Source organism: Lissotriton vulgaris, chromosome 7 (assembly GCF_964263255.1).
Source record: "Lissotriton vulgaris chromosome 7, aLisVul1.2, whole genome shotgun sequence".
Classification (NCBI taxonomy): Eukaryota; Metazoa; Chordata; class Amphibia; order Caudata; family Salamandridae; genus Lissotriton; species Lissotriton vulgaris.
The window spans coordinates 772063758-772089012 of NC_141695.1; the positions used below are offsets into that span (position 1 = coordinate 772063758).

Sequence of the window (25255 nt, forward strand, 5' to 3'; positions counted from 1 at the left end):
TTAGCAACACCAGTAGGTGAGGCTCTGATGCGGTAAACAGCATTTTTGTGTGCAAGACAAGCGAACAGCTTGTACGAATGTCTGATTGCATATATGTGCAACTTTACGCTAAAGCTATTGGTTTTGCCAAAGCTTATTTACAGAGTGTGTAGGTGAAGGTGCTTCTAAACATGGGAAATGTTATCCATGTTATCCATAGTAGCGCTTTGAGACCTGTCGGTGAGCTGGCGCGATATAAAACCCAGTACAAATACAAATACAAATGTGAAAGAAGAAAAAATAAACGTGCAATTGCACATCTTCACTAATCCTGAGACTGTGGCTTTTCTGCTCTGCAAATAATTCACAAGCATATGTCTGTCGCTTCTGAGATTAAAAATAATGCATGCTAATCATTTGCATACCCCTACACTAGCATTTTTAAGTCAAGCCTACTAGAGAGCACATGCACTGTCCGTTGCAAGACATTTTGTGGCTCACCAGGAACACATAGGGGATCTGAAGCCCCTTCTGCTTACCATTGGCTGGCTTTTCTATCACCCTAATTTGCCTGCTTCTTATTTGTGGCCTAATATGTCAATCTTATGTTTGTCCCTAGCATTGCCTCTTTCCTATGACTTTGACTGACTGGCATCTCTGCTGCCACTACTTAGTTTTCAAGCACTACCTTTTTCTCTCATATTAACAGTTCATCTTCTAATGTTTGGTGCACTTGCCAACCAAATGATGCAGGCGGCCACTTCAAAGGCTTAAAAAACTTTAGTCGTCCTGCACAGCATCATTGACGCTATGCAACATGGCTTAACCATTTTTTTAAAAGCCACCAGGTCCCAAGGGTGAGACCTATTGACTTTACCAATGCATGTTTGAGCATCAACAACTCAAAGAGCACCATCAAAATAGTTTTTCCCAGATTCTCTTAAACTGGCTCTGCGTTTTGCCTATCAAAGTTGAGTTTTGATTAACACATTCCAAGTTACATAACGCTTTTCTTTTTGTCAAAGAGCTATGAGGAAGAGCACTTTACAAGACATAGGAATGGATAAATATATCTCTACTGCAGCGGATTCTTTTCAATTACTTTTAGAGGACACAACTTTGGAATGCCAATAAAAGACTGAGCTCAACATGCAGGTGGGCCGGGTGGGACTGACTTGTAGGGCTATCAGACAGTGCCTGAAAGGCTGGTCTGACAGGTCAGTGCGTGGGCTGGTTTTTGGGATGTTCATGGGGCTGTTTATGGTCTGCTGGGTTGGTTTAACAGTTGGTTGGTTGGTTTAATTGTTGATTTCCCTGATATTAAAACAAATATTGCAGCAAGCTCAAGTTTATGCAGTTCTCCATACCTTACAAAACAGTTGTACAGCGTGTCTTTGCAAGTTCAAAACTGACACAATTTGCAAGCATTTTTACAAACAATTTGCAAATTATTTTAGCTTTCTAAATCACTAATGGGAGCCACTTTTGATTGAGTGCACGGACCTATTTCCTAATCTGAGCCTATCGTTGGTGGATAAATGAACCAATATCATGCCTGATATAGTGATACTTCCTTAAAACATGAACAAACGAGAAAGTGATTGTCAGTACGAAAATTAAATGCAAAGCTTCTGTTCTTGGTAGGAAAATGTGCAATGAGAACATTCTCCTGCAGCTCAACTGGCTTGTACGAAAAGGTGTTATTGAAAACAACTTGGCGTGCCAAAAGATTGTTTTCTTTTCTAACCAGGCAGCTAGCATGGAATACTACCGGCCAGCGACAGCCAAATACGAAAGCGAATATGGAGAATTAGAACGTGGAAATTGCGCTGATCTGTGCTTATATGTAGAGTTCAAGCAGAGGGTTTCAAGGGCCAGCCGCAAGCAGATCAGCTTTCAATAGTGCAGAAGGCGCAGTGGTACCGGTCGGAATAGTGTTGCCACCTTTCCTAAGGAATAATATTGACCTTCAGTTCTTGTTTTAACATGTTTAAAACATTTTGCAAAGACCAGGACATGATTGAGAAATTTATATGAAATTGTCTGTATTCGTTTTTAACAGGGCCTTTTTGTGTTTGTTTACTTTAATTATCGATCATCCCTCAATTACCCTTTTTCTCCAAAACTCTAAGCAGTTAATGTTCAATTGTCTCGTGTCCCATCTATGGACACTCCACTCCCTCCACGCCAGTATCTGTGTCCTCCATTCCACCACGTCTACCCATTCACATGTGCCTAATTTTACCTCACAACGACTTGGGATACCAATAAAGTGACAAAAAAGTGGAACAGAGATGCAACAAGAAATTTCAGGGGTAATAAATATAATGAAAATATAAATAATCCAAAGCACATAACCATATTGAGGAGGCGCAGTCGAATGAAAATGATGCACGTCTATATAAAGTTGCAATATACACATATGGTGGATGATGCTCCAGGGCTCTCACAGCTGGACAATAAAGGCTCACCCCTGAGCTCAGCTTATCCTGCCCCAGCTCCTTCACATAATTCCACTGTGTTGATCCTCCCCAAGTACATTTAACAATTTATTTTGCAAAGTAAAAAGCCTGAGATGCTGGTGGGAAGTAGGAGAGTGGGTCTCAGGATTTTCATTCATTAGTTTTGCTTTTTACTCCAGCAAATTACTCCAGGGGGGTCACATTACGTGCTTAATCGAGGCAATATATATAAGGGAAAACATACTCCTGCCATACATTATAAGGATGCTGCAAGTCACCTTGGAATTCCATGACTCTAAAGAGGAATGAGTTCCTTTATAAAGTTGTGGAACTCCAAGATGATTTACAATATACTTATCATGTATGTAAGGAGTGCTTTATTTCTTATAATACATTGTATCAGAACCCTTTTCAGAATACCATGGTGCAAGCTGGAGTTACTGGCCCCAACCATGGGGGTAGATCCCTTTTATTCCTGACATCTCAGGACTCGACTGACTATGGATCCTGAGCAACTGGACCAAGTACCCCTTTAGCCTTACATATATGTATCAAAACATTATCCCAGGGTCTCAACCCAACTCTTTATGATTCTTTTATCAGCCCCATATCCTCCCTGAGATCTCTCCAGGCCCCCTCCCAGTCACCCCTATTTGAAGCACAGAGCACCCTTTAAAGTATACAAAGAGCCTGCCTCTCCCTTCCTCCAGCAGCTTACAGGAATGCAGCAGTACACAAATCTGCCTGGGGGATTCTTCTATCTCCTTTCCTCACGTTCCTCCAGTCAGCCCTCCGTCTATCAAAATGGAACCCAGAGTCTTCCATGTACTGTACCATTCAATGGCACACATACATTCAGCACATACGTATAGAAAAAATTTGCTTAACAGCTCTACATCATTTATGTATTGTACCATTCACATGCACGCATTCACCCAGCACATGCATATAATATACACACAATGTACAGCACTCTATTAACCCTATAGTGTACCATTCGCAGACCCAAATACACCCAGTACATATATACCACACACGCACTACGCAGCACTACAAACCAATGTAGGCCAAGCGTGAGTTAAGCACCCTACAGCAGAACTTTAAATGAGTGCGCCTTAAGGTCTCACTCTAGTAGCGTAGGTAAAAAGGGCCTATTCATTCCTACTGATCACTGCACAATGTTCACTCTTGCTGTTCAACTCCTGGCAAAATAAGTATACAAAATAGTGATGGATGAAATTCTTGAATAAATCTCAGCCCCTGGTAATTGCTCGAGCCACATCACAATGCATCATTATTTTGCACACTATGCCACCTCTGTTTGGCTCAGCTATGTGCAAATGAGTCTTGACCCTACTCCAATCAGAGCAGTCCAGCCCGAACTGCCCAGAAAGGTCCTTCCTCAACCAGAACACAAGCAGCCAGGGTTGGTTTCGCCTTAGTTATGGGCACACCAGCCGGGTACAGCTTGGTCCAGTGACACAGTGTTCCTGCGGCCCACATTGAAACTGATTCTGGATTGCTTGCATACCGGTGTAGGGAGGAAAGATTTGCATATGACTGGGTCCAAACTGAGGTGGCAGGATGTGAAAAATAACAATTGATTGGGTTGTGGCCCCAGTGATTGCCAGTGGCTGAGACTAATTCAAGCATTCCAGCCAGCGACGGCTCGTGGAGGGAGTTACGGTGGGGCAGGAGGGCGGGGAGGGGGAGGGGCAGTGCGGAGGTTGCTAAAAACCGGTATATGGATAATTGCAGGTAAGTAAACAATTTAATTAATAAAACGAATTTCGTAGTGCGCCTTGCATCGCAAAATGCAATGCAGTGCGAGCTACGAAATTCGTTTTATTAATTACATTGTTTACTTACCTGCAATTATCCATATGCCGGTTTTTAGCAACCTCCGCCCTGCCCCTCCCCCTCCCCGCCCTCCTGCCCCACCGTAACTCCCTCCACGAGCCGTCGTTGAGTCCAGCCATCACTGTTTGTACACTTATCATTTTGTATTCAACTCCTGTTAAAAGCAGTACCTTTTCAACATTATGAGGGTAGCACTTTGTGCGCCCCTCTTGTTCCAAAAAGTACACAATCCAGACATGTCATGGCGCATGCACAAGCTCCTTGTTCCCCCATGACAAAAACATTGCGTACAATTGGAGCACTCAGGGAAGGGTCCATGTCCATCACCATGCAAAGCACGTGGTCACACATCACCTTTCCTACAAACCACTTAAATTCTTGGTGCGTAGCTCTTTCATATGAAAGAGGGAGCATGTTTGAAAACATGAAAAATAAAAATTAAATCTGTAGTTCAAAATTAAACAAATAAAGAAAGGCACAGAAGCTCGAATGTGTGGAAACAAGCAGAACGATTCTAACTTTTCAACACTTACCCAAGGAGTACAAGAAATTAGCATGTTGCCAAAAATATCTCCTTTCTGCTTGTCACTGTACAGCTAGAAAAACAGAGCAGAAGAAAGAAATGTCCCATTTTTACATCGATTTTAATTATGCTCTATGACCTGACCACCCTTTCCCTTCTGCTGCTGGCTCTTAGGCCTTGGAACTTAACTATAATAAGTTATTGCAGTTGAGCGGCCACATCATTGCTTTATCCTAGGCGACTGGATGGTCTGAAAGTTCCATCTGGAACTGTTGGAACTTTTTTAGATTTTATAAAGAAATTAGAGACAGGTTTCTATAAAGGGGTTGTAGAATCCCATGTAATATATATAATGGTTATACCATTCTGTCACTTCGGTGCAGCATGGGACCTGCAATGGCATTGATAGAATGCAATTCAGTTTACAATTTAGGTTTTCTTAAAAAGTCGGTGGCTGCTTTTGATTGTATTGGGGCACAGAGACAAAGCTTTGCATCATGGGGCTTTCAGAAGAAGATGCACAGCAGTCACTACCCTTAAACATTTGAAGGCTAGATCTTCCAGTCCAAAACTGTAACCCCTTGCCCTCTCTCAAGTCATCTTTATTGAAATGTGCACAGGGCTCAACCCTATCTCCCCACAACACCCAGAAAACACTTGAAATGATTGCTGGTGTTTCAGTGCAATCTATCTCTACACACCTAAATCATTCTCATAAAGTAGATTTTAAATGGAATTCGAATGAATGGCCATGGTTATACTGGTAATATACAGTGACATTTCTGTCTTGGGACCCTCATGGGTTGATTGAAATGAATGTCACACCCATTAGGCTTCTATAATGTCTCCCTTTTTGAGACTAAATTAAATTGTTGCCCTGGAAAGTGTCAGGATGGCCAGATTGTTAGCCAATCCAGCGGCTTGTGACTTTGTGTCATGGTATTACATTATTTGGATCCACGAAACCAGGATTTTAATTTCATTCAGGAAGGCAAGATGTATTGAATATTTGTGCACATTAAAAAACTATATGAAGAATTATAAATAAGCACTATGACAGGTATAGGGTCTTGCTTCTTCGCCTAGGAGGATGTGGCCGAGTTAAACGAAATAGCACACAAAGATGGCGTGCTAGGTCCAAATGGCATTACCAATGCTCTCTTTAAAGTTGATCCTTCATTCTCGGCAGCATTGTTATTCCCTTAATCTAAAGCGTGATTGAAAGCAAGCTTGGCAGGGCTCCATATTGGAACCAATACCTAAGAGAGGTGACATTGGACTTCCAACAAACTACCATATGACTGCATAGTTTAATAATATTAAAGGAACATTTTTAGCTAAACGTCTATTGAAGGATTTCGAAAGATGGAAAATTAATCCATACTAATATAATAAAGAGAGAGCACAAACCTTTGAGGCGGGTAATCTCAGGAACCACAGCACCAATCACAACACCCAATACAGCGTTGGAAAGGGCAGTTGCCGCAGAAGGACATAGGCTATGCAGATGCCCACCATATACATGTAATAGAACCGTGCCAGCAAAGTAGTCCCTTGTGGGCATGTCTGCGTTGTGCTTTGGGCCTGTGCTGGGGGCGTGACAAACCCTGGGGGCGTGTGGTACGTTCCGCCCTTCATGCCATGTCTCATATCGTGTGCTAATCCCACTGTGCTCCCTTTATATACCCCTGCACCCCAAAATCATAACCCACCCTTACTCCTTAAAATACCCCAACACCCTTAAACACTAACCCATCTTAACCCTATAAATATACCCTGTACCCCAAAACCCAAACCTATCCCTAAACCCTAAAAATACCCCTGTACCCCAAAACCAAAACCTATCCCTGAACCCTAAAAATACCCCTGTACCCCAAAACTAGCCCTGAACCCTAAAAATAACCCTGTACCCCAAAACCCAAACCTACCCCTGAATCCTAAAATACCCCTGTACCCCAAAACCCAAACCTAGCCCTGAACGCTTACCCCTGTACTCCATAACCCAAAACTATATCTGAACCCTTAAAATACCCAAACACCCCAAAACATATACCTCAGTACCCCAAAACATATACCCCTATACCCATACCTTATCCAAACATAAAAAAAACATGCTTTTACCATTCATGCATTTACAACGAATTTCGTTGTAAATGTATGTGTGGTAAAAGCATATAAAATGTAATGCCATCCGTTATAATGGCATTGCTGAGTCATGGTGCTTTCGTAATGAAAGTATGCGGAGTAATGGTATGCGGAAAGAAAGTTGTGGAATAATGGGTGTTTACCCTCCCCCGGTAAGTACATTGGTGGCACGGCGGTCCACATCTCTAGCAACATACTCATATTTTTTCACCACCCATTTGAAAAATGCACAGGTCTCTCTCATTGATGGCTAGCACTGACATACACTTTTAGACACACCTCCCGCCACAAGTTCTAGAATTGTGAACTTTAGAGCTGGGGAGCTACGTTGAATATCGGCATCAGCTCAACATCCTGTAATTCCAGGCAAATCGCTTTGTCTCCCCATGCCTACCACAAATGAATGTGTTCTTCTGTAATGTAAATTATGCTCATGACATGTTGTCGAGTTCACGCTATATAATATTGCAAGGAAAAATAAAGTATGGAAACACGAGTTCACACACTACTGAACACGTAGTCTTAAGTGCATCAGCAGTGCACTATGAATCGGAGCGTTTCATAGGCCTGTCGCAGAAAAGAAATGCTATCAAAACGAATTCCTACAAAACAATATACTACTGGCCGGCAGCAATTCATACCCGGACAACGTCGGGACGGGCTGCTAGTAAAACATAATCACACTACATACAGGTATCAGGCCAAACTGTGATAGAATGGGTGCTGCTTTGGCGTTACAGCAATTGATCCTTCATGCAGTTGATATTATAAAAAGCTGTTTCATCTGTTACAGTTTCCCTCAGAAGCAGTTGATAGGTCCTTACTATGGTCTAAGCTCAGAAACTGGGCAATTCCAGCCAGACTCCCTCTTGAACCCAATCATTAATTGCATACCAAGATATGTGTCAGACATAAACTAACACAAAGCTCCAATGTTTCAAAGAAGATCATAACACATATATCTGAAACAGGGCTGTTCTCTGGCGCCTCTGCTTTTCAATCTCCAAATTCCACATTTCTTGTCAGTTCAAATCAAAAAATTCCTCTGCAAAATACAAAAAAAATTCCCATAGAATACAGTCATTGACTTATAATATCAAGTTAAAAACAATGAAAATAAAATATTGACAATATTCAAATCAGCAGTTTCCTTCTAATTCTAACTCTAATTTCGGGCTCACAGGTGAAGGGGTTTACAAAAACGACCTTACTATTACAGGATCTAAGAGCTAATAGAGCCTAAAATCTTCTGGTGCATCAACTATGCGGACATAATAAATGTGGGTACTGTAAGACCATGATTATCCATGTGATGCGTTTACATATCCTCGATGAATTAATAGATCCATCAAAACTGAAACCTGACAAATTGAAGCAATCCACTTAAGCCTTGATCTAGAATATGCATAGCCGATAGACCACGCCTTTGGGACCTTTAAAGTGTTTAGCCATGCAACAGTTGCTGTTGTTGCACCAAGGATATTTTGCTGCATAACTAAATACTTATAAGGTCCCAAAAGCGAGATCTATTGGCTATGCCAATGCTTGTTTTTGACTTGCATCTGAAATTTACCGGCACACAAATAACTTCATGGACAACCATGCAGCACAGAAACAGGGCTGATGATGCCTTTAATGTTTGTAAGGTGCACTTGCTGCAGTTACTAACCTAGAGTTGGGCGGCACTGCGGGTGTTTCTGCATGAGTTACTCTACAGAAGTAGGGAAACGATATCCAAACTTGCAGGTTTTAGGTATTAACCTATCTCTTCAGGTTTACCACCATCGGAATGGACATACATTTGGTCCTGTCAAATAAGGGAGCAAGTGCCTTGTGATGGTGTGAAATGTAGCACTTCTCCATGGAGGACGGCATGTTTTCCCTAGGTACAAAAATGTATATTTGCTAATACACATTTTGACATGCAGAATTAACCTCAGGTGGAAATTCGGCAGGCACTAGTCTTACACATTGCACATTTGCAAATCTACAACTGATGTAGATTGCTAAAAAGTACTATGTGATTGATGGCGAATCACACGGAAATTAGATACCTCCGTGAAACACATGAGTCATCCTACAGGAACAGATGTCAGAATTTATATTAGATATTTGTATTAGTTTTGGATCCAATAACTCTTTTGTGGTGCGTCCTGAGTAGAATTAATAAAATAAATGATTAAAGAAGCCTCTGTTACTTTAAGGCCGCGGAGGCTGACAGGCTCGCGGTGGCCTCTGCAGCGTACGATTCATACAGTGACAGCAGCGATCCTTGGCACCGTATCACAGGAAGAAAATAACAACCCGAGCGAGCCAACAATATTTCAAGCAGTGGGGGGTCGAAAAGTAGCTCTCTGCATCAGCTGGCTATAATGTAACGAGATTAGGGGGGGCTCGAAGGAAGCCAGCATAAACTGGACAAATGTCAGAGAATGGGAAAAAACGGCGCGAGATAGCCAGCACGGTGCAGGCAGGGGAGACGCCAAGAAGCCCTCAGCAACCATCCGCCGCTGCTATCCACTCCTATGTTTTATTAACTGCGGAACCTAACCTTGCAGAAGTTTACAACAAGCATTGGCCGCACGAAGTAATCGCGGCTGTAAGGGTGCCCACGAGATGGCGCCTGTGCTCTTAAGCGCGCGCCCCCACGCGTAACCGCTCGCTGGTGGCCGGAAAAAGCCTTTTTGGTAGCACTTCAAAATGGATGATACTAAATGCCTCGCTAAACTAGCGCATGCACTGGCTAGCGAGACCTAAAAAGGCCCCCTCTGACTCTTACGAGAAATGACAGGCCGGGCAGAGGTTAGACATGTCAGAAGACAAGGTCCACTGTGAGGTGTAAGTAGCCAGTGGGAGGATGCCATAACAAAGCCGCAGGTACAGTGAACGTGCCCAGGGCGGCTTAATGTAATCCAGGATATACTCAAATTCAAATACATTTTTGTGCATAAAATGTGTTTGGTTCTGCTATCTGTAGAGACTGAAGACTTGGTAAGTGCATTAAAATTTGTCCAGTATGCCCGCTTGACGACACCTTTAACATGCTATTGAAAACTGAAGGGGCACTCCATTGGCTACCTAGCCCTAGGCTCTTAAAGGTCTGTTTAATGTACATCAGCCAATGGATTTTATATGAATCTTTTAAGGCAAGGACCTCGCTTAGGGCTTCTCTATATGGCATTAAGGCCTCTGTTGACCATACCGAAAGGCAGTACATTCAAGGTGACAATCCAGCTTCTTCTATAACGGTCTTGAAGATGAGTTCCAATCAGAGTGGCAGGAGTGGAATCCCATGCTGAAGGCAGGCAAAGCCCCATAAAAACGTATGTTTTGCCCACATCAAGAAGCAAGCAGTATCTATGACCCTACAGCTCAGCGCCGTTCACAGCTATGTTCTTTACCTGGGCATTATACATCTGTATCACAGGGCAGATCAGATAGGGTGGAGTTTATTTGGCAACCCTTAAGATGGCAAATGCTCTATTGTTGATAAGTTCACAGCTCTTTTGGATTTGGGATCCCCAGGATTCCTTATCCAACAATCTGATCCACAAATAGTCAAATTCTGATACTATCTCAAGAGGAGCACCACATAATCTAATAGTACTACCCAGTCTTTCAAAATAAACCATGAATTTAGTCTTTAGAGCATTTATCTCTAACCCATATGTCACAAAAAATATGAACCTGTTCATAAACGTCTAAAGGCCCAGGCCTGTTGTAGAAAAATGGCAAAGTGTTGTTGCCGAAAAACCAAAGCGGCAACTTTTTGCAGGCCAGAGATGATGAGTCATTATCACAATTTTGTGGGTAATTTATTCTTTTGTTTACAAATATGAGAAAAAGAGTTGGGGACAAAACACAACCTTGGTGAATACCTTTTGCTACGTTTACCATTCCGTTAATACCCATGTGGTCCTCATTGGATCCTAGCATAGTTCTCCTTTTGCAATCACATAATTATGTTCCACAAATTGACCGGGAGGTTCATATCTGCAAGGACCTTCCAGAGTCTTGCCCTTGAGAAATTATCAAATGTCAAATGCTGCTCACAAACTGTTAGACCTGGCCCTTTTAACAGGTTTATCCCCAAACCTTTTGCCTTTTTGTTCCTATTTTTCTGACTCTGTTTTCGTTGGCTATAGGATTCTGGGCACTTTACCACTGCTGTACAGTGCTAAAGTGCATATGCTCTATGTGTAAATTGTGATTATGATAGGTCATCCATGATTGGCTTTTTTAATTTACTGGTAAGACCCTAGTAAAGTGCACTAAGCGTGCCAGGGCCTCTAAATCAAATGCTACTAGTGGGCTTGCAACACTGATTGTGCCACCCACAGGATTAGCCCTGTAAATGTGTCTCAGACCTGCAACTGCAATGTCTGTGCATGTAGTTTAAAAGTGCCATGTCAACCTACCAAGTGCATCCACTTGCCAGGCCCAAATCTTCCCTTTACCTACATGTAAGGCACCCCTAAGGTAGGCCCAAAATACCCCCTTGGGCAAAGTACAGTGTATGTAAAAGGTAAGACAAGTACTAGTGTGTATGACATGTTCTGATAGTGACATACTGTGTATTCGTTTTTCACTACTGAAAGAGTGTCTGTCCCAAAGGCTTATCACTGGGGCCGCACTGAAACCTTTTTTACATGTGTAACTTTCCATAGGGACAAGATAGAGAAATGGAGTTTAGGCTCTCTGAACTCATAATGTAATAACACCTTTTAGTGAAGGTGTTTTTTAAATTGTGTGTTTGAAAAGGCCACTTTTGGAAAGTGGGCATTTTCCTGCTTTACCATACTGTGTGCCTCTGACTATTTCTGTATTCAGCGTCTGGTTTTGGAGTGTCAGGAGCTGGGGATGGGCATTCACTCTAGACAGTCACCAGGGGGTGGAGGTGTGTCCTGCCTTGCCTGGGTGACTCATTGCTGGGCTAAATAGATCTGGTCTGCATTTAGAGTGGTGGGTGGAGTGTTGCTAGCACCTGAATAAGCTGTGTCTCATTTTCACAATGCTTTCTCTGCCCCATGTGGTCATGCTGCACCAGGGGGGACAGGACTGGTGTGGACTGAGTTCAGAGACCCTTGCCACAAAGAGAGTAATGACAAAATGGGGTGTAAGTATTGGACAGAAAAATACCACAGCTTTAGATTACTTCAAGAAACAAGCGGACCCTGTAAGAAGAAGAGCGGAAGGACTGTGTGAGGAGCACTGCCTTTTCTGTGTGAAGTGTGGCTGGCCTGTAGTTGCTGCTTCTGTCGGTGGTGAAGGAAAATGACTGACTCTTTTTGCCCTGCTGGGTATCCTGCTTGTGAAGAAAAATCTCCAAGGGCTTGTGTGTGCTGGTTCCCTTTTGGAAATATCAGTGAGACAAACGATTTCAAGAAAGATTCTTGCTGGATCTTAAAGTGTCCTGCGTGGGAGGAGTGCTAGATAAACTGTGTGAGGAGGGCTGCCCCTGACTTGTCTGAGGTAGGATGGTTTTCAGTTGCTGCTCTTGTCTGGGACAGGGAACGGACTGGACTGATGTTTCACCCATGTTTCAAACCAGTGTGTGGTGGGCGATGCATTTTCAACCTTAAAAGTGAAAGCGCGAGAGAAACGCTCTTTGTTGCCGTCCAGCACGTGTTCCTCATCAGGAAGCCAGCAGGAAGCGAGTGGTGAGAGCTCTATTGACGTCCTGATAATGGCCTCAGCGAGGTGCAGAGGGCATAGTAATTTATAGTCTATGCATTATTAAGACAATTGCCTGATGGCAAATTGATTTATGTGATTGTGGCCTATGTGTTTTAGATATAATAAGAAGGATATTTTTATGTAACCTTGTGTGGAGTATCTTTTGTCGTGTATGTTGGGTGTCACTGGTGTGTGTGTGTGTGTGTGTGGGTGTTGAGCAAACGCTTTAAACATTGCCTCTGGAATAAGCCCGCCAGCTCGGCCAAGCTACCAAGGGGTTATCTTAGGTGTGTAATTTCCATACCCTGACTAGAGTGGTGGGATCTACCTGGCTGCGGTGCGTACCCTAGCCAACCAGAAACGCCACTTTTAACACAAACCAATGAAGTGACGAAGAGTGAGCCCCCTCTAACATCTACAGTCTTCCATTTATTTTAAGGAGCCTAAAGGCCTGGTCAGTAGCTCCCATTTATACCCCAAGTCCTGCTTGTAGATGGGAGATGACATTTTTCTCCTCTATCCAAAATTTTAAGTGGCCCAGAACATGCTTGCACAAACTTTTCTGCAGGTTGTCTAACAGGCTAATAGGATGGTAGATACTCTGGAGATTATGACACCCTTTTTGATGAGTTGTCACAATTTTGGCACCTTTCACATATATGAAATGGGTGCACCTACAGCTATTGTACTGGAAACAATGTGAATATGTCTCCCAGATAGAGAGGTTAGAGTAAAACATATCTGAAGAAATTTTATCTAGCCCTGGGGTCTTCCCTTGCCTTTGGAAGCAAATTTCAGCCAAAGTTTCTTCAAGGGAAAAGCTGAGTGGTGGTCTCACAAGGCATGGAACGGCTGTACGTCCCTCACTAAGAAGTGGCCAGCTGTTGACGGCTGAACGGGATTGTTGTGCAGACGTTTAACATTTTTTCCCCTTCCCTTGGTTTAGATTTGGGATATTTAACCCGACCTTTAGATCCTTGGCCTACTATCTGCCAGAATGTTTTTGAGTCCTTCTTAATTGAGGCCTCTAGAAGATCTCCCCAGATTGATTGTTCCCACGTTGCTTTGGCAAATTTGACGGACTTCCTATATGCTGCTCTAGATTCCCCGATAGCAGCCCTGTTGCCTAGGCTTTAGGATAGCCACCAAATTTCTCCCGGCCTCCCTGAAGGTAGCTGAGAACCACTCCTGGCATTTTGGATTCTTGATGGCTTGTTTAAAATCCTTCATAATCTTTGAGTTCCTAAAATAAGTGGCTATTTTCTTTAAGGATAGAATCTGGGGAATCCCAGTTATTGAGTATCTTTCCCATGTGGCCAGCCACGTTATCGTAAATGCTCAACATGGTTCCCCAGATGCGGATATCTAAGAGGATATAGTCCATAGAGCTGGTAAATTTGCCTCTATGAAATGTTGGAGCAGGTCTTAGGTCCGAAACGGAATGACTATTACAAGCACATGATCCATGAGTAAAAGTAAGGTTCACCATTTGCTGAGTGGCCCTAGACAAGTTGCTCCTAGAGGCAGACGTCAAGTCGGGAATGTGGCATACTGCATCCTCCTCTGCACATAGAACTTGTGAAATATGATTGGGCTCGAAGGTTAGATTTAAATACTCTGCTATGATGACATTGTGAGAGGCTACATACGAGGATAATATCATGTCCAGTAGAGCAATGGTTTTTGATTCTTCCTGCCTACACATGCTTCAATTACAGATATTGATTTGAAGGATAGGAGTCTTAGTAGATGTGGATTGTGCATTATGACAAGCTCCTGTAGATCAGTGGAGTGCACTGACAACTCTGTTATAAAACACTTCAATTTAATGTTCACCCATATTAATAAACACACTGACGGTGTCCCAGCAGATGAACTAATTGCAGGAATGAAAGAAAAACAACTTTTGTAGCCATTCCTATAAACATTCTTCAAGCTTTGTCTTACTTCCTGTCAAACTCCAACTTAGCATTGATGTTGACATTGGCTGATTAACATAAGATTCCGGTAGTGGTGGTGAAGCAGAAGAGGGGATCAAAGTAATAGGTACAATAAATATTAGGAAAAACACCTGCAGACCTTTACATGTTTCATGTGAAGGGAGGGATAGACCAAGTCTGGGACACAGCAGGAGAGACTCTCGCAGATTCGACTCTAGCTGTATCTGGGGCCAGGTCACATATACTGGGGATATAATATTTGATAATCCTTCTCTAGATGCCAATCGCTTGTCAGGTCCGTTAGCGCTTGTGGCCAGTATGCTTTGTGCGTGAGCACTTTTACAAGTGGCGGGGTCGGCCTGACCATTAAAGCCAGGCAGTATCTGTTTTTATATTCTTGTATATAAAGGACTAAATCCACTGTTAATAAAAGAGAAATTAGCTGTGTCCCTTTAATTATGACAAAACTGAAGGGGAGTGGATCCTAGGATAAGCTCTTTGCATCAAGAGTAAATCAATTATTCTCGTTTAGGCATGCATGGGGTGCGAAGCGATTGTCAGTGGGAATATAGAACTTGGATTGGATTGGGTTCTTGCTATGATAATTATTCTAGTGTGTTTCGTTGGAAATGGCGCTAGAAATAGCCTAAGGGTAATAGTTTTATGCTGAATAACACAAAGGAGTTCGAGGTTTACTTGCCATTCGTCCTCCACACATAAAACATAACTCAAAACAGGTACAGCAAGACCTGTATTACTACATTCATTACTGGAAGAAGAGAACTATATTTACAAAAAGATCAAAATCAAAAACAGAAATGTTTTGGATGTAAAGGCCTCACCCACTCTTTTTTGGCATGCTTCATCATCAGCCAGTCTGACCCACCATGTTAAGATGATACTAACATGGTGGTCTCAACCTCAATGGGGAGGGAGATAAGAAGAATTTTTGTCTGTTCCTAAACGGGTTCCAGATCTTTGTCTTAAACAACCTCAGTGTAAGCCGGGATTTCCATTATTCTTGGGTACCCTCGGCTGGATTAAAAAAGAAACATGAGGATGCTACAAGGAACCTATATCTCGAGCATCATATCATCTTATCCTTGTCAACAAAAAATGATTTGTTTTGTTGTAATTTGTACATATGAGTATAGTTTTCACTTAGGGTCAAACCAGGGCAGCCAAGCAAGACCACCTGTGCAGCACACTACTCAATAACAAAGGTGCACACACTAGATCTCAAAGAGGTACAAGGCGTACCTGCATGAAAGAGTGTACACTCCAAGCCTTGGTGCAATGGCTTGGATGACATGCAACATGTATGAACAGGAAGTATCAACAATCAAAAGTGATATGTCTTTGCTTGTATCTGGTGTCTAGGTGCAGGAGAGGGATAGTATTAAGGTTCACAGAATTGGACAATGCTGATATCAGGCCTCATGCACTGGGTAACCCTCAGGTTCAGCTTCTAGGCACAAGAAGTAGTTGGCATTCAGCTTTCCCGTGCTGGAGTACAGCAGCACAGGCTTCAAGGGTTGGTGTCTATCCTCAAGAGGGGTGGAGTGCGCCGGCATTGACATCCTGCATGGCATTATAACTTCGCCGCAGGCTGGCGCTGCTTGAACATGTTCTCTTTCTTTACAGCGAAGAAGCCCGTCTCTCCATACAGCGGGTACAACGGACAGATGCGGTCTAGCGTGTACCAACCTACCGAGATGGCACTCATGAACAAAGGCCCGGTAAGAAACTATATTTTTGCCTTCTTCAATGTGAAAATGTTTAGATCATCATAAATAAGTCTGACCTCTTATTAGGTGCAAACCACAATTTGATTTGACATTTGAGTTGTAGTCGCCATCATTGCCTCTCTCCGCAGTATTCATTTTATTGACCAGGAAAAGACGAACTGCTGTGTTGACCCCCATTGCTTTTTAAACTTATAGTCTAAAGTCTGCATACAGATGTCTTAAGTAAGTACCTACTTTTTGAGCTGTGGCACTGACATAATAACTGCAAAAACATTACAAAGGGGCAATAATATCAGGAATTTATGTCACTCCAAAAAGGCATGCCCATGACTGGTTGCAGTCTGTATTGGCACACAGGGTCTACAAACAAATGAGTGGAGCAGGGTGCCCTGTGCGATTACTGGTAGATCGAATTCATTCCCACATTTCGATCTACCGCTTTCGAGCTTTCAGGGCGGTCTGGGGCGGCCCATGCTCAGACGCTGTGCTCCCTGTGCCAGGGGGAGCCGAGCTGAAGCTTAGCAATGTGGCCCAATAGTGCTAAAATGTCTGCAGGTTTGTTGCCATTTTCCATCTAGAGGTGCATGGCTTGAATTCAGGAAGGACAGTTCCTTTTTGGGGGAGAGCCAAGAATCATTTGCATATTTCTGATCGCTGCCTCCAGTTTATGTTAAAAAGAAAAAGATAGACTGGGGCGCGCCAAGGAAAATTACCTGGGGGTCACACTGATTCGAGCATTTGCATTCTTCACTCATTATAAAGATTCCACAATCTGATTTTTTTAAAATAGCCTCCTGCCATTTTTTTAAACATTTTTATGATATAGGATGTATAAAGGGTATGAAGAAAAATGGAACAATGTTTTTTGTTCTCTTTCAAAGGCACCTTACTTTCTCCCCATTGCATAGTTAGGTAAAGAGCAAGGCTCAGCAAACAGGGAAGAAAGCATGGCGTGACAATGACGCACCTGCGCTTGCCCTAGGACTATTGCACTCATTCAGCAGGCATTTCTGCGGCACGGGTCATGCTCAGAGCTCCTAAACTGGGCAGACATTGTCTATATTTTCCACATGCTATTGTAGGCTCTCTCTACCCTGTGGCCATGGCTTAGGCAGAGACGTGTCAAGAGCACTGGGCTAGAAAAAGCCATGGTTCAGGCCCAGGGGGGAAATACCTAAACAAAGATTCAGTTGACATATAGTTCAAATTTTAGCTGAGTTCATAACTGAATTTTTCTTTTTCAAATGTGGCAAATACTCCAGTCACGAGTGAAATGATCTACTCTGATAATTGTGCACAATGCGCACGTCCAATCTCGGTTACTGTCACGCGGGTCTCAAGCACGCCGGTCTAAATAATCGCTACTCACAACAGTATAGAAATAAAGATGGCCTTTACCCTGGGATAATTCCGCAGATACCCGTATAAACGTAGAATGAACGTTTTCCTGAAGGGTGACCTTTTATTTTACCTTTAAGGCACTCTCCATGCCCTGTCCAGACCCAGCCCACCTAATTTGGCCCCACCCACTTCAACTTATTTACTATTCTTATGTGAAAGAAATAACAATAATAATGAAATTACTTTTGTGACTGAATTGACATGTCCATATATTGCAAGCTATCGCCCAAGGTGTTTACGTCCGCAAAAATGAGTATCCTTGTCGAACACTGGCAAACACTGGCAAAAGTTAAGCACTGAGATGGCCCCTGTGCCATCCTGCAAACAGGGTTAGCATTCTTTGATTTCCTATACCGATGGTAAACAACTGAAAGGAAATAGAGATTAGGGGTGTGGGAGTGGAAAGAGGCCAGTGGAACCGGTAGTGCAGCAAATCTGTTCATAATGTGTGCTCCACTGTGGCTGCCACATGGCCACAGCATGCGTAGTTGAGGCCCTATTACCCTGCACAACCTTGCCCCTCATCATCCCAGTCTCATCTACAAGTCAATTCAACCTCATCTTCTTTTTACTTCAAGTTCACTTAAACCTCACCTCACTCTCAAAGTTACCCTAGCTTCCCTTCTACCGCACCTCACCCTCAACTCACCTTCCCTCACTCCAAAACCTCACCTCAACTACATCCCTTCTTCACATCACTCCCACTTCATTCACCTCAAATAAACTTTAACTTACCTGTATCTCAACCTTAAAATCAGCCTCAACTCATCTTCACCCCAATTCAATTTTCAGACTCATTGCTTCTAGCCTCACCCTCACCTCAAATTCATACACACTTAAACCTCATCTCAGTCTTTGACACTATCAATCTCCTCTCATTTTCAGCCTTCTCATTTTTTTCGCCCTTCAGTAACAACCCCCCCTGAACATCAGCTCCCATCTATCTCCCCTCAGCTCTACGCCTTTCTTACCTCATCTATAAAGTTATTTAAATTCAACCGTAGATCGGCCACACCCAATGTTGTCTCAACCTCACCTCAATCCAACCTCATCCTTAAGTCTACCCTTTTTAGAAGTCACCCTCTCCTCAAACTCTCCCGCCTCCCGCAATTTGACCCCAACCAAAGCGTCACCCCTTCCCATTGAACCCTCAAGCTCACCTCAACTTTATTTCTCCTGACATTCAGCTCAACATAGACCATACTAACTAAGACTCAGATGACAAAGACCCATAGTAACAGAGAATAGGGACACAGCATTTTGTCAGAAGAGAAAAGAAACACAGAAGAATTGAGACATAGTTGGAATTGGGGGCACAGCAGGAAATAAGATTAAGCCTAATCAACAATAACCAACACTAGCAAGGAACTAACAGCCTGATTCATGAACGGGCCGTTTTGCGAGGCTCAAATAGCGAATCATAAGGAATCGCTATTTGAGACTCGCAAAACGGTAATCATGTAGGAATCGCAATATTAATTGCGATTCCCACTGATTCCTTATTTGCGATTAGCTAATTGCTAATCGCAAATAAGGAATAACTCCCCATGCATTCCTATGGGCCAAAAGGCCCATAGGAATGCATGGGGAGTCATTCCTCATTTGCGATTAGCAATTAGCTAATCGCAAATGAGATTGCGAGTACAAGGGTGCCAGGGGTGTCCAAAGGACACCCTGTAGCACCCCTGCAATGGAAATTAACACAGGTGTTGCACACACACATGGCCAAAGGACATGTGTGTGTGTAACGTGCAACTCAGAAAAATGCATTTAAATGCATTTTTCTGAGTTTTCGCAATTTACCACGAGGTTTGACCTCGCGGTAAATTGGGGCCCGAAATTGCGATTTCGCAATTGTAAAATGGATGATGAATTACATTTTAGGAATCTCAAATAGAGATTCCTTAAATGTAAATCCTCGCAAATATGCGAATTAGCAAATAGCGATTTTTGCATTTGGGATGTTGAATCCCAAATGCAAAAATCGCACTCGCAAAGGGCCAGATTCTCAGAATCTGGCCCTTTGCGAGCCGATTTGGCCTTGATGAATAAGGCTGTAAGAGCTATGAATGAGACATGCAAGTCAGTTCATGCCCCAGTCAAGGAAGAGAACAGGCCATTTAATCAGTGACATCGTCTCCATACCATGTTTCAACTAAGGAGGACCAACGAAAATTAGGCATTTCAGAAGCTTTGGTGAGGATGGGGGTCAAAACTGTAGCATTATATTTCTGAACCAAGAAGCAGCTCATAAGTAGTAAAGCGCGTACTCTATGAAAAGTGGAAACGGGGAGTTTGTCCCCACCTAGTGGGGGTGCTGTTAGCTGCATTAAGAAGAAATAAATCAGGCCTTCTGTTAAATTCAGAAATCAAGATTCAAAATCCAAATGCATTGAAGAAGAAGATTTAATCTTAGAGGCACAGTACTGCTAAATCCAAAGTGCAGTTACAGAATGACCAGATATGCATTCTAAAAAGAATGAGAGTAAATGAAGAGCATGTGCCATAGTTATAAAAACACAAAGTACTTAAAGGGGAAAGGGACAATAAAAGAATAATAAAGATAAACTAAAACATACAAGGGCAATATAACAGATCTCTCCCATTGAGAAAATTATACAGTAGAGAACATAGCATATAAAATACTTAAACTATTATGCATAGCATAACATTTAGCAACATGTTTGGCATTCCAAACTTTTCCATCTTGGGTCAATACACTGTTACGATAAACTCTTATAATTCTCATAGGTCTCCCAAACTTTCCTTCACCTTTTAATAAGATCCCAGGTTTCCGAATCCTAACCCATTCTCCCGCTACAAAACTAGGCTCCTTCACTTTCATGCAAACATCATACCCAATTTTACTTTGTTGTTGTTTTCTTTCAACCCTCTGTGCTACGATTCCTTTGTCAATCATATCCCTTTGGTTTTCCACAACTTTTTTAAACCACCACGGACACAGTTTCAAAACAGGTTCTCTTCCTTTAAGGAGACGGAAAGGAGAAACTTGGGTTGTAGATTGAGGTGTTATTCTGTATAACCACACTTTCTCTCTTAATTTATCTTTCCACAAATATCCAAAATTTCTCGCCCACAAAATGTCTTGCTTAAGAACTCTATTTTACCTCTCCACTTGCCCATTTCCTTGCGGTTCTTATAAAGCTGTGGTGATGTGACGAATGTTAAGAAATTTAAGAAAATCAGACATTTCACATGATCTCATCTGCACACCATTATCAGTAATAAGCACTTCTGGAAATCCCTCTTGAGCAAAAATTTCTTTAAAGAATGAAATATTAGGTGGAGAATTAGCATGTGGTACCAACTTCACCTCCGGCCATTTAGAATGGTAATCAACCATGACAAGGGCGAACCTACAATCCTGAGGTAAAAAATTAAAAGGACCAGTAATGTCAAAACCCACCTTTTGCCATGGAAAATCTGGCCAACGAATTGGTAAAAGGGGAGCTGGATTACACTTAAGCATCTTCTCACTACTCACACTCTGAGAACATTCTCTCACAATCCTATCAATAAACCTATCTACTCCCGGCCACCGAAAATCGTTTCTAATCAATCTTTTCATTGAAGAAATACATAAATGAGTCTCACGACACACCTTTAAGATATGTTCACATAGTGACACAGGAGGAATACATTTACATTTACGGAAAATTAAACCTCCCTCCACTATAAGCTCATCATAAACATTCCAATAAGGAGAAAGTTCAGCAGACACCCTAGTCTTCAGAAGCCATCCAACCTTCGTAAAATGTATGACATCTGATAAAACAGAATCTTCTTGCATAGCTTTGTTCCACATTTCTTTAGAAATTGAATTAAAACTTCCAGAAAGAATTTCATCAACACTAGCAACAATCTCTTCCACCTCACATTCCTCACTTATTCCACAAGGAAGCCTAGACAAACAATCAGCTGTTACATTAACTTTCCCTGGAACATATTCCACTGAAAAATTATATTCTTGCAACCTAGACATCAATCTGGCAATGCGAGCAGTAGCATTTTGACCACCCCCAGGAGATAAAATCGAAACCGAAGGTTTGTGGACCGTTCTCAAAACAAAACGTGCACCCCAAATATAATTATGGAAATGTTCAACAACCCACACACTAGTAACTCTCTCTCAATAACCGCATAACGTCTTTCGGTCATATTGAGTGCTCTGGACGCAAATGCTACGTTCCACTCTTGATTTCCTGATTGTTGAGGTAAAACACACCCTAGACCGTATAGGCTAGCATCAACAGTAAGAATACACATTTTATTGATACAGAAAGGCCTCAAGGTGAGGGCAGAAATCGTTTCTTTCTTAATGTTGTCAAAAGCTGTTTGTTGTTTCTTATCCCAAGTAAATTCTGTATTCTTCCTTATTAATTCTCTCAAGGGCTCCATTCTCGTTGCCAATGTTAAATTCAGAAATCAAGATTCAAAATCCAAATGAATTGAAGATGAAGATTTAATCTTGGAGGCACAGTACTGCTAAGTCCAAAGTGCAGTTACAGAATGACCAGATATACATTCTAAAAAGAATGAGAGTAACTGAAGAGCATATGCCAGAGCATGTGCCATAGTTAAAAAAACACAAAGTACTTAATGGGGAAAGGGACAATAAAAGAATAATAACGATAAACTAAAACATACAAGGGCGATATAACACCTTCTTTTTAATTATCAAAAACCTGTTGTATTCGAGTGGATCGCCAAAATGTATTTGCTGACCTCCACCTGTGATGGTCCAGTGCATGTGTGATGAGACCAACAGATTCAACCACATTCCCCTCAGAGTGATCATTTCCACACTCACTAACCCAGGTCCTAGAAAAGAAAAATAACTAAGAAGTTAACTTTCAAGCCTGATAACACTACTACTGATGTGCTACATAACCATAGGTGACACGGTTCAGCAGATGGCCATAAGACCCATGCATGACCCCACAGTGATTCATCACACAATGGCAACTCAAAGTTAACATTGTCACCACACATTTTGACAGGCAGATTGCACCACCCATTGTCTAAATGGAACACAAAGCTAGGTAAACCCAATACCCGTCACCACGCCACGTTTAATCAATTAGGTCAAGTATGGTCTACTGACAACTACCAATGGAAGAACTTATGTTGGTAAGCCTACAGCCAAAAGTTCATACTCCGAAGTGAATAGCACTTAAAGGGCAAGTAACTGCAGAGAATATGTGCTATAAAGGTAACTCTTTAGCTTACTCTTGGTTTTATTTCACCCTCTTTTTCACATTCTCGTCTTAACCTTGACCTCAAAAGACATTCTTAAAGTAGGATTTGCAAAACAAAACTCCATAAAAAAAACCTTTCAATGGGAGAATTCTTTCCCACAAATATCTTGTGTGAACATTCTTCAACATGAAGATTTTTGGCAAGAAATTATGCCTTCACACACAGTTCTAAAGACCTTCAAACTGGACATAATAAAACAGAGACCTCCTGAACAGAATACTAATCTCCAAAGTTCGCCCTCTGGACAGGGCACAGTACACCTGAGGTGACCTCCTAAAAGATGAATCGGCTCCAGAACCTACCACATCTCTTCCCGTGAGGCCTCCAGGATAGAACAGACCACTTCCAAAAGGTATTCTTCAAAATTAGGCAAATTATACTAGTCGTGACCTCCGTGCTGAACTGAATATGCTAGAGGACTTTAAATGTAGAAGCAATACCCCAGGTGAGGAAATGAGAATTGAACAAAATACACCCAATGTGGTCTTCAGAAAAGCGGGCAGTATGGCATATGAGACCTCTAAACGTTGTAGAAATTCTTTAGTTGAGTACTCCAGACGTAGACTTACACTACTGTGTGCATGGCACAGTAGGAAAATCCCATGTCCAACTAGTTTATTATCTCTCCTACCAATCGCAAAGTTCCCTTTGTTCTCCCAACTGCCTTTCATTTTTTTTTACCCATTTTGAAGTCATACACCATGATGAGTACTCCGAGATGCTCAAAGACAAGGGAAAGGTACACAGCTGATCCTGCCTCTGCTATAACTGTTCTCTGTATATGAGAGAATCTTGGACGACTGCTGTTGCTGCCTATGCTGAACCTGTTTCTATGTCTGGGAGAAGTTTGCACTGCTGCTTCCCATGCTGTATTTCTCCAAGATGATTGGCTGTGTCAGATCTTACTTTCCTATGCAACTCTTACTCTCAAAGTTTCTCAGCAGTGTGCAATGCAGGTGCCTTTTAACAGGAAATACCTCGAAATGATAAGCAAACCGTGATACAGCCAAGTGTTACCATGTATTGTGTTTTTAGCATGGAGATAGTGGGGTGTCGTCGTCAGCTAGCAGTTGTGAAGATGTGCAAAGAAACTCCGAGAGCATGTCAGCAATCTCACATCTTGTTTCAGTAAATGAACAAGGCTTTTTAACAAAAGTGGCATCGTTGATTGACTCTTTGAGACAAGGTTTGCAAGGTAATCTCCGCAGAGATGTAAAGTTATTTCCAGGCATTTTTGAATTATGTATCGTTGCCTTATGCCATAACACACAGTATTTCCCCGTGTGTAGACCCACAGTCCTTACCCAATGGTATCATAAAATTATCATTTGTAGCTAATGCTTTGGAAAAATACGAATTTTTTAGCTCCATATTTGTTCTTCATAGCTCTGGGAAATATTAGTGCTTATCAGAGATATACTTGGTGTAATATAGTGCTTAATCTGTGTCTCTCATGTAACTCTATGTTTCCTATGATTCCTTGTGCATGTTCTATGCATGCTTGTATTTCCCTTTGATTAGCACCATAGAGATGGAATGTTACTTCTCTGTGATGAGTCAGTTGCACCTGAATCCTGCTTGAGGATGGATGGGACTTTATATTCTCTGGATTAAACTTACTTCTTACAACTATGAACTTCTACATGGATGTATTCACTTAATTTTACACTTGGCCAATCATAAGGATTTTCCAAATGTTCATGTAGGAAACTCCCACAGTGGGAGGGTAATGTTAACTTTTATTATAGATCCAAAGTAGTGGGATAATACTCGCCTCCATGTCTTTCATAAAATTAGGACTTTTCTACATGAATATAACAAAAGATACATGAGAAGCGGGTTTACAATAAATGAGGTTAAACGTACAATCTGAAGTCCACTTGGCTGCTCTCAGTGTGTCCTAAAGTCTGGCTCCATATCAGCAGGCCTTAGAAACCATGAGTCCTCTGTAGGAGTAGGGATAGACACATCGATTCCCTTTTGAGGCATAACCTTCTTAACCCAATGAGCAAGGCTTGCTGAAAAAAACTGAGAATGGGGTTTAACATTGGAAATGAGAAGTTCACCACTAGAGGTCCAGAGAGAAGCTGTCTTGATTCATATTCTTTTAAACATCGAACTACACAAAGTTTTGGATAGCCTGGAAAAGCAGAATACTCCACTGCTGATAATAGAGTATTTGTTTTTTTTGCTAGTCAAAAATCCAAAGCGTTTTTTAAATGAAATCAATCATAACATTGT

At 42.0% G+C, this 25255-nt stretch overlaps 1 protein-coding gene across 1 annotated transcript in view; it reads left to right on the top strand.

The window, feature by feature from the left end:
* The window catches only part of GPRC5C (G protein-coupled receptor class C group 5 member C), a 137481-nt gene that overhangs the window by 59544 nt on the left and 52682 nt on the right, over nucleotides 1–25255 (top strand). The window contains exon 3 of the mRNA XM_086931000.1: nucleotides 16230–16324. Coding sequence (XP_086787126.1) covers nucleotides 16230–16324 — 95 coding nt within the window. The remainder of the gene's footprint in view (nucleotides 1–16229; nucleotides 16325–25255) is intronic.